The sequence below is a fragment of the Panicum virgatum genome, chromosome 9K, assembly GCF_016808335.1.
Source record: "Panicum virgatum strain AP13 chromosome 9K, P.virgatum_v5, whole genome shotgun sequence".
Taxonomy (NCBI): domain Eukaryota; kingdom Viridiplantae; phylum Streptophyta; class Magnoliopsida; order Poales; family Poaceae; genus Panicum; species Panicum virgatum.
Window position 1 is genome coordinate 59,231,389 of NC_053144.1, and position 17,243 is coordinate 59,248,631.

At 44.6% G+C, this 17,243-nt stretch overlaps 1 protein-coding gene, 1 long non-coding RNA gene and 1 pseudogene across 2 annotated transcripts; 1 reads left to right on the forward strand and 2 right to left on the reverse strand.

The window, feature by feature from the left end:
* Positions 1 to 5,015, reverse strand: part of LOC120648187 — a 59,810-nt pseudogene extending 54,795 nt beyond the window's left edge.
* A 1,242-nt stretch (positions 5,016 to 6,257) lies between these two features.
* On the reverse strand, positions 6,258 to 17,079 carry LOC120652827 (heat shock 70 kDa protein 18-like). Its single transcript, XM_039930757.1, has 3 exons — positions 16,110 to 17,079; positions 9,875 to 10,094; positions 6,258 to 7,974 (listed from the first exon to the last, which is right to left on the reverse strand). Exons 1-3 carry the CDS (start codon positions 17,010 to 17,012, stop codon positions 6,488 to 6,490), a joined length of 2,610 nt encoding a protein of 869 aa, XP_039786691.1. The 5' UTR covers positions 17,013 to 17,079; the 3' UTR covers positions 6,258 to 6,487.
* LOC120652828 lies at positions 11,223 to 14,985 on the forward strand. The gene is made up of 4 exons (XR_005666658.1): positions 11,223 to 11,434; positions 11,537 to 11,659; positions 12,479 to 12,529; positions 14,657 to 14,985. It is a non-coding gene; the product is annotated as an uncharacterized LOC120652828 (long non-coding RNA).
* Positions 17,080 to 17,243: the final 164 nt, after the last annotated feature.

The following is a 17,243-nucleotide window of genomic DNA, read 5'->3' on the forward strand; positions in this document are numbered from 1 at the left end:
TGATTAAATGTTGGTCAGTTCCAGAGAAGTTATCTTTCTAGCTCATCAAAAGATTTGATGCCACAAGATCCGAATTGATCATACCTTATTACCTTACAGGGGCAGAATATAGGTCAATGGCCATGTTGTCCACAAGATACTGGGGATCCCAATAGGTGAAGAGCATATTGATTATGCAAAGAACAGCTTCTCTGATACATATGAAGAATTCTATAAATTTTTCAACCATGAAAATGATCAAAAAGCACCATCATTCACAGAAGCTGAAAATTGGTTATTAGAAAAGGGAAAGAGGAGTGACACATTGTGGTTGTGGTATTGGCTTGAGTTCGCTATCAGCTCATTCTTGTGCCCCACTTCAAGCACAACTTTGTGTGTGTGGGCCTTCCATGAGATTGCAGATCCAACAAAGATCAGAAAATATAATTGGCGCAGACTTGTGGTTGAAAGGTTGTTTAAAGGTATCACAGAGTTCAATCAAGGAGAAAGGAAATCAGGCTGCCTCCTTTTCCTAACTGTATGGTGCATCATCTTTTTTTTACTCACACAATGCAAGTTGTTTGTTTTCGCCAACTATATAATCTAACCCCCTCCCCCCTCCCCCAACCAATACATATGCTACCTGCAGATTTTGTATTTGAATGCCCTCGACACCAGTGATGTTGTAGATCAATCTGCGGAAGTAATAGTTTCTATTTGGACACGAAGCTTGGTAACTCAAATCACCGGAATGAATAGGGGTATCTGATTATGAATTTGGGAAGTTATATGTAAGTCATCTGACCACCCCCCACTCCCTCCCCTTTTTTCTAGCTTTTTCTCGGGGAGTATCACTCTGTATGTTGCCTAAATAGCAACTTCACTTATGGGAGTATCACTCTGTATGTTGCCTAAATAGCAACTTCACTTATGGACATGTATCAACTTATTCACCAGCATGTTGCAAGTTCACTAATAATTCATATAATGTTTTTTTCAGCTCAAAGCTAAATATCAAAGGAACTCCCCCACAATGCTGATACAACCACAAATATGACATGGTATGCTCCTGAAACATTTTGTGTTTTCTTTTTCTTACATACGAACATGCATACGAACTAAATATCAACTTAGATATACTAACTATCAACTTACATATGAACTAACTATCAAGTTGTGCCTTGCAACCTCAGGTCCTCTTCCCAATCTATGAAGCAAATGAAACAGAACCGGATGCAGTAGGGCATTGGTTTACAGTTGCACTAAACCTGGTAGATACTACATCAATGGGGAAGATGATATAGAGGAAGCATCGGAAGGCGAAGCAAGGAAAAAATGATGCATGGAAGATGTTTCTTTTTTATCTTTTTTGCCTCACAATATTGTCTCAAATCAGTATTATCTCAAATCAGTATTTTTTTGTCTCCAATAGAACACATCAATAAGACATAACTAAACACAGCAACAAAACACAACTTGACACACCAATAAGACACAACTTGATACACCAATAAGACACAACTTGACACACTAATGATATCCCTAAAAGGACTATGCTGTTACATAAATTGTAGGTGTCTCAAAATATTGTTGTCTCCAAAAACACACTGTCCCAAATAGCGGCATCCTAAAAGGCCTATGCTGTTATATAAACTTGTTTATTCTATAACTCTATTGTAAGCTTCTTTGCCAGCTTGGATAGACAATTTGTTGTATTATGTCCAGTAGAACCATAATAGCCACATGATTTTTTTTCAGTTGCAGACCCAGCGGATTCTTTATTCTCTTTGATCTTGGCCGCCCTTGCCTTTTAGTAATAGTTGGATCCTTAAACTCCTAAGTTAGCACCTGATGAAAAATAGGAAGTACAATCAAAACAAACAACAAACTCAAGAACTGAGTCGTAGCTCAGTTGGCTAGGATCGCTGGTGCGCGACTTGCCCGCCCACGTTCGAAGCCTGGTTTCGACGCTGGTGTCTCACCCGGGAACAGTAGTTCCCTTTAACAATTTCCAGTTGAAGTCTGCAGCCTCTCACGTGTGGAGCCACAAAGGGATTGCGACGCGCCCGTCGCCTACGGAATCTTCCGGTGATCTCAAGATGGACGCGGTTTCTAGATCTGACATCTGAGTGTAGTTGTAGGTTTGTTTGTACATGTGGGGTGTTGTGAGGCGTGCGTGTGTTGGGTGGGTGTGCGTGCATGTATGAACAGATTCTACAGCTGTACCCAGATGAGAGGCTAAAAAAAAACTCTCAAATTGCTTTTTTCTAAAGGATACTTGATTGGAGAGCGGGAACTGTGTCAACAACGCCTGGTAGCAACAGTGCTTGCTTTTTTTTCGAGGTCTTACCGCCACGTCGGACAAGTTGACACTTTCACTAAAATCAAAATTGCTATAAACAATTGAACCAAAATTGACATGTGTATACAGGATAATATGCAAGTTTAGATCAGAAAAAACACATCGGCAGAGAGATGGAGACATGTTGACACATTCACGAAACCAAAACTACCACAACAACAAAACCAAAATTGACACGTTGTAGATACTAACAAGTTTAGATCAGGAATAAAAACACATCAAGAGAGAGATGGAGACAAGTTGGCACTATACAAAATATATTGCTACATGTCCATGTATAAATTTGTATTAATCAACATAAGTAGATAGTTCTATACAAATGATTTCAAAACATATCAAAATGGATATTATATTGTAGATATTGTTGTAAAAAGATACAATGGTGCAAATAAAATTGAAAACGGATCCTTGACGAGAGAAATATACAAATTTGAAGGAAACATCATCTCTATTTAAGTTGTAACAAAGTAGAAGTTATCACATATTCTATACACACACATACATATACTTATATTGCACATGAAGAACAAGTTATTATTTGTAAAATATAATACAAATTGTTACATAGGCTGTACATATGTTGTGATTACATATTCAACATAAATTGATAGTTGTATAAAACAGCTTCAAAATATACCAAATATGAATCTAGTTTTGTAGATCTCTTTGCAAAGAATACAATGGTGCAAACAGATTTAAAATATAATTTGTGATGAGAGAGTTATGCTCATTTGAAGGTAATATGCCTATTTCGTAATTGTGACATCAGCGATGATGTCAGCTAAAAGCAATAGTTTCCCTAGATGCTTTTGCGCGGTTGACCAGCCATGATGGGCACGCGCGCCAGCTGGGAGCGGAGATGCGCTTCCGTCACAGCTTCCGTCACAGGATAGGGTCGCACGGTCGCTTTCAGAGCGACCCGTCGCGCCTTATCCCGGTCCCACTATATAACCAAGGGAAGACTCCTGGTTTTTCCTAATCACGATTACTCGCGAATTAAGCCGTCGAGGTTAGCGTATCCCTAACCTAACCGATCTCTAAGGTGCTGGAAGGCTTGGAAGCACGGTGTCCCTCGATCTACCTCTACATCAACCCTATTGCTATGACTACGGAGGCAATAATGGGATCGAAAGGTTCTGGTCGGTTTATCTAAGATTTCCGCATTAACTTTAATTAGTGGTCATGATTAGGCTAAGCTAAGATTCTGTTTATGGTTAATTAGTTCTAACAAAGCATAGGGAGCCAATAAAATGATTAATTAATAATTTTCCGGTTTCAATGCAAAAGTAATCATTCGGAATCTAGAGAACTAAACAAATAATGCAGCTTTTTTATCACAACAACTATAATTAATTTCGGGGCAATATGATCATGTCTCATGACTAGTAATACGTTTGAAATGTTCTAGAAATAAATTTATTTTGGATTAGAGAGAATACAGGTTAACAAAGTTGTGCAGGAGTTGGCGCAATTCTCGTCATCTTTAGAATTTAGTGGACTAATAATGCTCACGGTAGTTGCAGTTGTAGATGAAAAATACAGTGAGTTGACACTATAGAAAAATACTCCCTCCTTCCTCGTTTATAAGGCGCACACGCATATCAAGATTCAAACATTTATATCTTTGATCAATAATTTAACTATTAATTTTTAATTTTTATAATGTAAATTTTATATGATTGGATTCGTCATCAAATATAGTTTACAATTATTATAAATTTATAATCATAAGTGATATAATATATGACAAATAAATGGTCAAAGTATTGTTTGGAAGACCGTGCCATGTTCCACCGTGCCTTATAAACGAGGAAGGAGGGAGTACTGGACATTCCCTTTTCTAGAAAAAAAAAAGTGAAGGTAAGCTTCTCTTAATTGGCACAGTTAGGCCTATAAACGAGGAAGGAGGGAGTACTGGACATTCCCTTTTCTAGAAAAAAAAAGTGAAGGTAAGCTTCTCTTAATTGGCACAGTTAGGCCTTGGTAATTTCTCCTAATTGACACGCAGAGAAAAGGAATAAGTTTTCATTTCTGTTTTGAAAAGCAGAAAAGGCTACATGCTTGCTCTTTAGGCCTAGCTGCCAGATTGGCCTCGGTAATGCTCCACTTGCATGCATGCGAGAATTGATTGAAAACAAAGTTCCGATGCACCCATATTTACTAGGGGTGCAGGGTGCTTGACTGCTTGGGGAACCAAACGGCCGTGGAAATTCAAGAGGCTCTGTATAACGTCACTCAACGGCACGAACGCGAAGCTCGTCCGATCCAATGCAGGAGTAATGGAGTACTACTACTGATCTATTCCTACTACTAAGTCATGTAAGCCTCGGCGATCTAAGTAGACGAAACATCTGATCGAACGCAAAACAAATTAAGCTCGTGACGACAGAATGAAGAAGGTAGCAAGCGAGTGAAGAAAGAGCAGCTGGTGCGTAGTTTCCTCACCGAAGATGGTGCCGGCCGGGTTCGCGGCGGCCTGGTCCGCGGCCGCGTCGCCGACGACGACGTCGGCGGCGGTGAAGGCGACGCAGGACGGCGTGAGGCGCTCGCCCTGGTCGTTGGCGATGACCTCGGCGCGGTTGCGGTCGTGCCGCCACACGGCCACGCACGAGTAGGTGGTGCCGAGGTCGATGCCGATCGCCGGCCCGCCTCGCTGTCCCTGGGAGGCCGCCATCTCCACTTTTTTTTTCGACCTTATCTAGGCACGTTGTTTATTAAGAGGAAGAAAAAATATAGCTACAAAAAAAACCGGTCACGGTTGGGACCAGCCCTAAGAGTTCTCTCTGATCTCTATTACACGGTCAAAATTTCGCGACCTGGTACAACCGAAGTAACAAACCATTGTAATTGCCTAAAACCGGTTTTTTTTTTAGAATCCTAAAAACCGACTTGGGACCAAGCCATGATCTCATCAAAGACTCTACCCACGTATCCTGGACCGTGCCGCCATCTCCACCCTCGCCGGCGACGGGAGTGCTGACGGTCCGCTAGCACGGCCACCGAGGAGCGGCAGAGGTTCGAGTGGAGTAATAATTTGCGTGGCGTGTGAGTGTGACCCTGGCAAGTAGTTGGGGACAGTATTTATTTATTTATTTTGACGGAAGGGGACAGTATTTATTGGGGAGGAGGCAGAGAGGAACGTTCAGAAATCAGAACTTCAGCTGGGCCGTCACCAGCGAGAATGTTGTTGTTTTGGTGGAGATGAAGGGTAGGCCCAGAACCAGAATGTCCCGTTCACGAGCCGACGGCCCACGACAGCCTAAACAAAGCAAGCAAAAGGCTCTAGTGCCCAAGTCCACCGCCCTCTGGTAGCCCGCAAGGCACTAGTGCCTGCTACTGCTCTCCAGCGGCATCAGCGCCCGCTGCTGCCGTCGTCCTAACTTCGCTGGCCAATTATCAGAAGTTCAGAGCATCCTCTTGGCTACTGATCAGATCAGCCGCTGGCTGGGACTTGAGGAGCCCACCTCGGCGGCTCAACGATGTCAAGGGCCAGCGCGAAGGGGCGGCATGCGCAGCAAACCCTGCATTTATCTGGATACACATGCTCGTATTGCGTACACGTATTTGCGCAAATAAGGCCTGAAACAGCATGAGTTCTTTGTTTTTTATTGATCTTGGTTGTTTGGACAGCATGGGGGAGATTTACATTTCCAGAAGACAAGTGTTTTTGGGGGGATTCTAAGTGGCTTGACTGCAAACAGAGCATGAACCTGTTTGTTTAGCTTAGATAATGATCGTGTCATAGCATAGACAATGACAATTAATAAAAGAATATGCCAAAAATATGCAGTTCCTGGTTGCACGATGAGTTCCAGACACTGCCATGAGCATTTTTTTTCTTCTCTACAGGATGTAACGATAACTTCAGATGCACAATAGTTTGACAAAATAGCTCTATACGCATAGAGCACTGAAATTATGCCCAACGTAAATTAGTACCGCAGATGCAGGGCATTCAACAGATATCACGGATTAAACCATGTTCCCAGAAACTAAAAAAAAAAAGCATAAGTTAGGCTACGGTTATACGTATGCCAAGCCAGAAACTTAAGAACAGAGACGAATCCATGGCACGTGCATTTGCACAACCGGCATCCACGAAGTGCGATCACCCTGATAAGGCTTGGCGATGACAGGGTAGCACATTCACCTTCCACGCCTTGACTTGCTCCCTTTCCCCCACTTCCTTGACCTGTTACCCTTCCCCTTGTACATCTCAGCCTCCTGCACCATGCGCTCGATCTCCTCCTTGCCCAGCCGACCACTCTCATAAACGATACTGATGTTGTTCGTCCGTCCAGTGGTCTTGTCCTCAGCCAAAATGTTCAAGATGCCATTGGCATCGATGTCAAAGGTGACATCGATGCGAGGTACGCCCCTGGGCGCTGGGGGGATGCCAGATAGAACAAACTTGCCAAGCAGATTATTGTGTTTGGTGTTCGTGCTCTCGCCCTCGTACACCTGGATAAGCACACTAGTCTGGTTGTGGTAGTTGGTGCTATACCATTCTTTCTTCGTCTTGGTGGGGATGGCTGTGTTTCGCGGGATAACCACATTCATCAAACCACCATCTGTGGCTGTTCCGTTCTCAACCTCGATCCCAAGCGAGAGCGGCGTGACATCAAGTAGAACCATATCCCCCACAGCCCCATCGCTGGTTTCACCATTGAGGATGGAGGCCTGGATGGCAGCGCCATATGCCACAGCCTCATCAGGATTGATGCTCCGGCAAAGCTCCTTTCCGTGAAAGAAGTCCCGCAGCATGCTCTGCACTTTGGGGATGCGAGTGGAGCCACCCACGAGGACAACATCGTCAACGCTGCTCTTTTCCACCTTGGCATCACGGAGGCACTTCTCCAAGGCCTCAATGCAGCTGCTGAAAAGGTTCTTGTTGAGCTCCTCGAAGCGGGAGCGGGTGATGGTGACACAGAAGTCGATGCCATCATGCAGCGAGTCGACCTCAATGGTAGTCTCTGCCGTGGAAGACAGCATCCTCTTTGCCCTCTCGCAGGCACTCCTCAACCGCTGGAGCGCCTTCAAGTTGCTTCTGACATCTATCTTCTTGTGTTGCCTTATGAACTCCCGCAGACAGAATTTCACCATCTCGTTGTCAAAATCAGCACCGCCAAGGTGTGTGTCACCAGCAACAGCTTTCACCTCAAAGAGACTCATACCAATGTCCACACCTGGATCAATGTTGAGAAGGGACACATCAAAGGTACCGCCACCAAGATCAAAGACAACCACTGTCCTCCCTTTGCTGCTGATAGGCATCTTGTCAAGACCATAGGCGATGGCAGCAGCAGTGGGTTCGTTGATGATGCACATGACATTCAGGCCAGCGATCGCACCCGCGTCGATAGTTGCTTGACGCTGGGAGTTGTTGAAGTAGACAGGGACAGTAACAACGGCATTCTTAACTGTAGTGCCAAGGTAGACCTCAGCGGTCTCCCTCATCTTGGCGAGCACAATAGATGATATCTCCTCAGCTGTGAACTGCCTCTCTTCACCTCCAAGCTGCACCACAATCATCGGCCGGTCATCACAACCTGAGATTACTTTGAAAGGCCAAAACTCGGTATCTTGTTTCACAGACTCGTCACTGAATCTTCTGCCGATCAGCCGCTTCACATCTGTATAAAAGACAGTCATGTATCAATCAAGTGAACTGGGTACAGCTTAGCTTCAGAAATTTGATTTGCACTGCGTTTCGGTTAAAAATTGGATATGCTGATAGAGTGGCTTCTCAAGATATTGTGAATTTTGTTATCAGTAAATAGATCAATAAAAAGTGGCGCGTGCATCGACGTGATAGTTGCAAGCCGTGCTAGGAATGATCAGCTACTGTTAACTAGTTCCAATTGGCTCCACCTTTTTTTTATTTTGAACGATCAACAAGTTTTGATTGTCGTTGATTGCATTCAAGATTCCATTCAATGGGATGAATTGTCGGTTCGCATGGCAGGAATATTGAGTACATTTTTTACTAGGGTGGTAGGGAAACAAACAATCCTCCAGAAGAGGAAAACATGAGCAAAAGGGGGGAAAGGCATTTTTCTTTTTCTGGTCGAAGACTAAAGTTGGAAATTTTAAGGGTTAATTTGTTTGGTGCCATTACAATTTTGCAAGTTTTGAGTTCTACCATTACAATTCACCTATTTAGATTCGTGCCATTACAATTCTAAAGTTGTCTGAGTGGTGCCATTTTCTATGTCTTTGATGCTTTTGGGTCCACACACAGGTCATATTTTTGTATGGACCAAAATACCCATGTAGTTGCTCTCTCCACATTACTGTCTAGCGGGTCCCACATGTCATATCTTTCTTCTCCAATCCCACTATGGTCCTCGGCAATAGAAGCGACAGGGGACCTCGAACGTTGCTGGTGCGAGCAGCGACCTCAAGCCGTCAGCAGCCGGCTGGCCGGTGGCCGCCGTCCCCACGCATCCGATCTGTAGCACCGCGAGGTCGCTGCGGAGGATAAGAGATGCGACGCGACCTGATGCCTAACGTGGCAGGGGGTGAGCTCCCGGTGGCACACGCAAGACCGCAAGCGGCGGGCAGATGTGGTCCTGCTCCCTCCCGGTGGTGAATCTCCAGGGGCAGAGCAAATCCGCTACAGCCCACCTCAGTACCCCACCTTGGATCAATGGGAAGCGGCATGCTGCTCGAGACACCAGGAGCCCCATTTGTTTTTAGTAGCTTTGTCATAGCAGAAGCAGCAGCCCGTCCAGCTCCACCCATCGGGCTGGCGGCGCTCTCCTCCGCGGCTCCGCTCCGTCCAATCGCAGGAGGGGAGAAGCTGCCTATCGAAGCCAACCCCGCCTGATCTCGTCTGCGCAGTTCCTGCGGATCTCATGGGCGAGCCGTCCGTCCGCCTGGTGGCCGTTGCGCCGTCCATCATCGACCTCCGGCCGCCGCCGGGCCTCGATTCGTCATCTCCGGGCGCAGATCGAGTGTCCTCGGGCCTCGATTTGGCTTTCTCCGCCTTTGCAGGCTGGGTGCAGTAGCGTGGGATGAAGAAGGATATGACATGTGGGACCCGCTAGACAGTAATGTGGAGAGAGAGCAACACCATGGGTATTTTGGTCCATACAAAAATATAATGACCTGTGTGTGGACCCAAAACATCAACGACGTAGAAAATGGCACGACTCGAACAACTTCAGAATTGTAATGGCACGAATCTAAATAGGTGAATTGTAATGATAAAACTCAGAACTTGCGAAATTGTAATGGCACCAAACAAATTAACCCAAATTTTAACTGCGGCGGAGCGAATCGCTAGGTACCTACGTGAAAATCAAGCGAAGGGAGCCATCAAATTAAAATTCAGCAGTAGTCTCACGCATCGATCGGCAGGGGTTCGCTTAGCAGGAGTCGTTTACAGTGAGGATTCGATCGATCTAGCTAGTGTCTGAACGCTGCCACAAGCTTTGTGCGACCTACGGACTACTGAATCTGAATGAAAATCTGGAAATCCATGAACCACGAAGGCCACAAACTGGACAAATGGCGGCGCGAAGTACTCACCGAAGACGGTGTTGGCGGGGTTCCGGGCGGCCTGGTTCACGGCTGCCTCTCCGACGAGCCTCTCGTATCCGGAAAACGCGACGCAGGACGGCGTGAGGCGGCTGCCCTGGTCGTTGGCGATGACCTCGCCGCGGTCGCGCCGCCACACGGCCACGCACGAGTACGTCGTCCCGAGGTCGATTCCGACCGCCGGACCGTCGCCCTTCACGGCGGCCGCCATCTCCGCAACCAGATAGATATGCGAAGCGAAGGCGAGGGAAGTAGTACTACGACCACAGGGCGTGTGCGCGTGTGTGGCAGGGTTTTGGGAGATGTGATGTGGGCCGACGAGCTGGGTTTTGAAAAGGAGTTGTTTTGCTTACGATTCCCTTTGAAATACAGTATCTATTTGAGGTTAATGAAATACAGTATTCACTTCCACTATGGCTTTTAGTTCTTAAATTTTTTTTTACAGTATCCGTCACATCGAATCTTTTGACTCATACATGAAGCATTAAATAAAGTTAAAAAAATAACTAATTATACAGTCTAACTATTAGCACGAGATGAATCTTTTAATACTAATTAGTTCATGATTAGATATTATTAGTCAAGTAACACCGAAATGTGCTACAGTACCAAAATCCAAAATTTTTCACCAACTAAACACAGTCTATATATATAGTTTTCAGGCTATACTATTAAACTGGATTATGTTACGTGTTGAAATACAGTATTTCCCTTTGAAATACAGTATTTGAGGTTAAGGGGACTGTTCTACCGCACAATCGACTTGGTTTTTATTGTGTTACGTGTTGGAATATAAATCCTAAATCATAGCGGTAGAACAGTATTCTCTCCTTTTTTAAAAAAAAATAACAGTAACCACGACTTTTTTTGTTTTTGAAAGGTTTTCCCACGTCTTGAAATCTTGTGAACGGTCAATCTCGCAGCCTGCACATGTGACTTTCTCGTGAAAAGCCTACAGGAAATGAGGGAAAAGGCAGGTATGGCAGGGCAGGTACTAGGCTGTAGCTGAGCGCTAAAACTAGTAGACTGGAGCCCTACAGGCTACAGCTGTGCCGCAATGGGTAGCTCTACTGGTCTAGCAGGTTCATGCAAGTTCAAAATCAAAAAAAAAAGAAAAAAAAAGAATGCAAGTTCAAACTTCTGAGTTCTGACGCTGGTGTGTTTGACTCGGGTGCTCCTTCGGTAATGCAAGTTGCTCCACTAGTACTGCTCAACTGCCGGCTGAAGCTTGTGTGTCTCCCTCGCGTGTCCCCTTCGGTGTCTCCAGACACGTGTCCAAGTTGTATTGGATCCCCTCTCAAGACAGCCCCCCTCACGTATTCTCTCCGTCCGCGCCGTGCGGTGCCGTCCGTCTGGTCTGTCTCTCTCTGTTTTCGCATCTCAACCTCTCCTCTCACAGCCTTGAGCCACCCGTCTCCCTCCGCTTTCCCCTCTTCCTCTCAGCTCGAAGCTTGTCCGCTCTCCTCTCTAATCTCATATGCTAAACTCGATTCGTTTCAAATCTCATATGCTAAACTCGATTTGGGCAGGAACGACCTCAAGCTCATAGCAGTGAGTTGATTATATTTACTGGAACCTAGATTCAAGCTCCGATTTTGGTTTTGATTGCTACGATTTTGATTTTGGATTGGGGATCTGGATTTGACTTTGCAGATTTCGATTTGTGCTATGAGAATGTGTACTCTACCTTTCCTCTTCAGGTCCATCGAACTGACATCACACCATGGTGGATTCAAGATATTTGGCAGCAGCTCGTAGATGCTGTTCAGCATGAAGGTGACGTTGCTTTCATGACCTCTCTAGCATTATTTTGCAAGTTTATTTTTCTAGTGCTAGTCCCTATTTTTTCATGACACAGTAATAAAGATGCAATCTTCCGCATTCAGTCTGATGCTATCAAATCAAATATACCAGTTAGCAAAAAAAACAAGTAGAGTTTAGCACATGACTCATCGGTTCTCCTAATGGGATAGGACCTTCACTTAAAATTGGCAAACACATTATAGGGATTTGGATTGAATGACTGAGTGACATTTCCTTGTGTATCTTGACCATGGTTAGGGGTCCCAAAGAATGAACTAAAAGGCGGAGGCACAAAAGCATTTCCATGTGGATAGTAGCCCGGATAGTAACCTGCCATCTGAATTTGATTTTGGTACGTGCTAGTCCCTAAATGCCCCTGTACCAAAGAAAAAGGAATACGAATATCAGTAATGAAAATATGACTAGTCTTGATAGTATTAAATTAAATATAACTGAAATCTCGTACCAGGTCAGTGTAGTGTGGCTGCCCATATGTTACATTGTCTACTTCCACTATAGGACCACAATCCTTTGGGTCATTCTTGCCTTTCTTTTTCCGTTGTGTGTTTGCCTCTTTTGCAGAACCAGAAACCATTGGGTCTTTTTTGGTCTTCTTTTTCTGCCGTGTTGCCTTCTCAAAACCACCAATAGGTCTCGCAGATCCATGAATTTCCTTCTCCTTAACCTTCAGGCCTTTTGGTTTTATAGTTTGTTCTTCTTCTTCTGTACCTACAAAATATATAATAATTAGTTTGGTGTCATATGTATGGTGTTCACACAATTATTACTCAGGCTATACTGGAGTGAGAACCTTCGGGGTGCGAACCTTCGGGATGAGATGAGGTACTAACATCTGAATCAGGTCTTATTTTTAGGCTTTTCTCCACATCTTCTGCTAATTTTTGCGCATTATTCACAGCCATTAAGTACGTTTCATCAGATTCTGCAGCTCGATTAGCTAAATGAATGTACATCCTGCATAACTCATGTCTGCGTTTTGATAACTTTGTTTTGGGATCTTCATGTGTCTCAGAATTGCTCTTTATATGAACTACTTTTGCATCAATTGTCCATCTATTTAGTATGTAATGTTCAGGAATTTTTTTGATATTGTTGATATCAAGTATCTTCAACGCATGACAGCATAAGATTCCAACAAATTCATACTTTTTGCAGCTACACTTTACTTCAACTTCCAATGCAGAAAACTTCACGACATGTTCATTCCTCCTACCATAAACCTTTACTTTGTACTCCTTTTCAGCATTACTTTCACCACAATAGAACAGATCACAATTCAGTGTTTGCATCACTTGCTCTTGGAATACCTTAAATATGGTTGGAGTATAAATTCTTGCTGCATGCCTTAGTATTCTCAACTCAGATTTCAACTTAGGTGTACTTTGTGTTGCCTTGAAATCACATTTTACCTCCTCATTTCTTTTATCTGCCACCAACCTTTCAAAGTGCTCGAAAAAGGTAAGTATGTCATATTTGACACTAATGTACCCCTTCAACTCATTGTTCATGCTTTCACTTCTTTGAGTGCTAACCATATCAGCAGAAAAGGTATTTCTTCCATACGCTAAGGCCCATTTCTCCCTTTTATCAAATAATCTTTGCAGCCATTCATTGTTTTGTAGCTTATACTTGTCTAGCAAATTGTTCCATGTATTTATAAATTCCTCCTCCTCCTCTTGATCATAAATACAGTTTTGAAAATCTTTATTGAACTTCTTATAGTCCTCCACAACTCCAGCAAGATGCTTGCAAGCATTCTGGTTCATATGCCAAACACAAATTCTGTGATGAGTCTCTGGTAGTACTATCTTGATTGCTTTTGCCATGGCTGCATCTTCATCGGTTAAAATAGTTTTTGGCTTTTTCCCTGACATAGCAGTTAAAAATGTGTTGAAAAGCCAAACAAAACTCTCTGCAGTTTCATCATACAAAAGTGCAGCACCAAAAATTGTTGTCTTCTTGTGATTATTCACTCCAACTAGCAAACCAAATGGACGTCCATCATTTAATTTTCTGTATGTTGTGTCAAAGCAAACAACATCACCAAAAAGTTCATAGTCTGCAACCATTTTAGAATCTGTCCAAAAAAATATTTGTTATCAAGTCATCCTCATCAACCTGAATGGAATAGAAAAACTTCCCATCCTCTGATGTTTTTTTCTCTAGATATTCCAATACTCCTCCTGTGTCCCCATAGTTTGTCTGTAGTGACCTCTTTGAATACAATTTATTCTTCATATCTTCACGAGTAAATCCTAGATTCTCAACTCCACCTGCTTCTTTTGCCATGAGATCAAAGGTAGCTTTATTTGAAATGCCGACTGCTTTAGCATTTTCTACACTCGCGAGTTGTGCTTCTGTTATTTTTCTTTGAGATCTTAAATGATGAACTTGACTGCTACTAGCAAGAATATGATTATGTTCAGGCTCAAACTCATAGATGCAGTACAATCCATCTGTGAGACTTATCTTCATGCGAGCTTGACACATACATCGTGTCTCTGGTCTACTATAGCTGGAAGATTCTTCTCTTTTATCAGGACGCCGAACACCTATTGATAAATAAATAAATAATTGATCAAATTGATGTTATATCCCTAATGATGAAGAAAGGGCACAATAACAAAGTGATTTAATACCTTCACGAGAACAACAGAAGGTTCTATTCTTTATGGTGGTGCTGTTTTTCACATTATGTGAACTGCTCCTTCGAATACTAAAACCCTTGTCTCGAGCATAGGCATTGTAAAATTGGTATGCCTCTTCTTCAGTGCAGAATTTCATACCAACTTTAGGTATCCTGTCTTCTGTACAATTTTCTACTTGAGTAGGTTCGGTCTGGAGCATAGGCATTTCAAATATATTTGTATAGACAAAACAAGTATAGACAGATTATGAATGGTAATCCATTATGACTTGCACTTTCTAACTTTGTTCTTATTGTGCCAGATGAGGGAATGTTTATCTAGAGAAGTTTTCTGAGGATGTGATAGTACCAAGAGGTGGTATCAAGATTTGGGTACCTGTGGAGAATCGGACTCCATGTAGTTAGGCTCGTCAGCCATTGGCGTGATCACCTGAGATGCCCCCATGTGGTCGGCACTGATCTCGTCAGGCATGGAGAGAATTGGCTGAGATGTAATTGTTGTGTAGATTGAGATACAATTGGCTGAGATGCAATTGTTATGTAGATTGAGACAAACGAGAAGAATACTAATCTAGTTACCCTTCCGTATTAGATGCTAATCTGATGGAACCACCTATCGAAATTGGCGCCATTTTCCTGTGTCTAATGCCTTTTGCCGCCTCCATTTCATTCAGTTGGCGGGAAATTAATGTGGGGCCATGTGATTATTTGGGGAGACGGACCAGACGGACGGCTCAGTTCCGTTTCTTGCATGCGGTGCGGACGGAGATAACAAAAAAGGGCCCACATTTTCTAAGAGGCACGGATGTCGTTGATGCATGGGAGACACGGATCGAGACACGCAAAGGGGACACACAAGCTCCAGCCTCAACTGCCCGGCCTTAAACAAGCACTGCGATGACAGGCCGTTCCGTGAGGCAGAACGGTCTGTTGGTCGAAAACTCAAGGGTCCGTGATAGAGAACACAATGTAGAACAGTATGGCCTCAGTAAAAGCAAGGCATATCTCGCTGCTATGTGTTTCTGCTATACAGCTAGTTTTGTTAAGCGCTAATGACTGCCGTGCTTGTGTCTGTTGCACTGCTCGCAGTATTTCATTAGTGTTTTTGTTCAGAATAACTTGTGAGTGATGTATTCTAGACTGAGCATTTTATTTCATTTCCCCTGTTTGTGCAACTTATTTCGACGTCAGAGACACTGCACGGACGGGACCCTGAAAGCTCAAAGTGTTCCGGCAGATGCAATGCAAGACATCCAGCAGATATAGAATGAGTCCAATATCATCGCAATGGTTCCAGAAACAAAGAAAGCACAAATAGGCTGCGGCTATACATATGCCAAAGCACAAATAGGCTACGGCTGTATAGCATCCATTGCATGACGAGTAGTTGCTTACTCGAGCCTTAAGTTTATCCACCTCCTGTACATCTCGGCCTCCAGCACCATGCGCGAGATTTCCTCCTTGCTCAGCCGGCCGCTGTGGTTAGTGATGGTGATGTTGTTCTTCCTCCCAGTGGTCTTCTCCTACGCTGAAACCTTCATCACGCCGTTCGCGTCGATGTCGAAGGTGACGTCGATCCAGGGTACGCCCATCGGCGCCGGGGGAGCTGGTCTGGTTGTCGTAGCGGGTGGTGTAGCCTCTAACCTTCTTGGTCGGGATGGCGGAGTTCCTTGGGATCACCACGCTCATCTCATGATGTACTCCTCCTTTATCATTGACCTCTATCCCAAGCGAGAGTGGAGTGACGTCGAGTACAAGCATATCCCCAGCCATCCCATCGCGGGTTTCACCACCGAGGGTGGAGGCCTCAATGGCCGCGCCGAACGCCACGGCTTCATCAGGGTTGATGCTACGGCAGAGCTCCTTGCCGTCGAAGAAGTCCCGCAGCATGCTCTGCACCTTGGGGATACGAGTGGAGCCGCCCACGAGCACGACGTCCTGGACGCTGCCCTTGTCCACCTTGGCATCGCGGAGGCACTTCTCCAGAGTCTCCATAAATCCACTGAAAAGGCCTTTGTTGAGCTCCTCGAATCGAGAGCGGGAGATGGAGATGCTGAAGTCGATGCCGTCATGGAGCGAGTCGACCTCGATGGTGGTCTCTGCCGTGGAAGACAGCATCCTCTTCGCCCTCTCGCAGGCGGTCTTCAGCCGCCGGCGGGCGCTCAGGTTGCTCCTGATGTCTAGCTTCCTGTGCTTTCTTATGAAGTCACGCAGGCAGAATTTCACCATCTCATTATCAAAATCAGCACCGCCGAGGTGAGTGTCGCCGGCGACGGCCTTCACCTCAAAAAGACCCATACCTATGTCGGAGCCCCGATCAATCTCGAGAAGGGAGACATCGAAGGTCCCACCACCAAGATCAAAGACGAGCACCCTCCTCCCATTGTTGCTGACCGGCATCTTCTCAAGACCATAGGCAATGGCAGCTGCGGTGGGCTCGTTGATGATGCGCATGACATTCAGGCCAGCGATGGTGCCAGCATCAATGGTTGCCTGGCGCTGAGAGTTGTTGAAGTAGACAGGAACGGTGACGACAGCATTCTTAACTGTGGTGCCGAGGTAAACCTCAGCTGTCTCCCTCATCTTGGCCAGCACCATTGAGGATATCTCCTCGGCTGAGAACTGCTTCTCCTCGCCTTTGTACTGCACCACGACCATCGGTCTATCCTCATGTCCTGCAACGACTTTGAAAGGCCATAACTTGATATCTTCTTGTACAGAGTTGTCACTGAATCGGCGCCCGATCAGTCTCTTCACCTCTGTAAAAAATTAATCATACAGTCAATCAGAGTGAACCAATAGATAGCTTAGCATCAGTTTAATTAGCATCCATTGTCATTTCTGTTAGTAAAAAAGTATGATTTCATACTGCCTTACTTTGGAGATTCC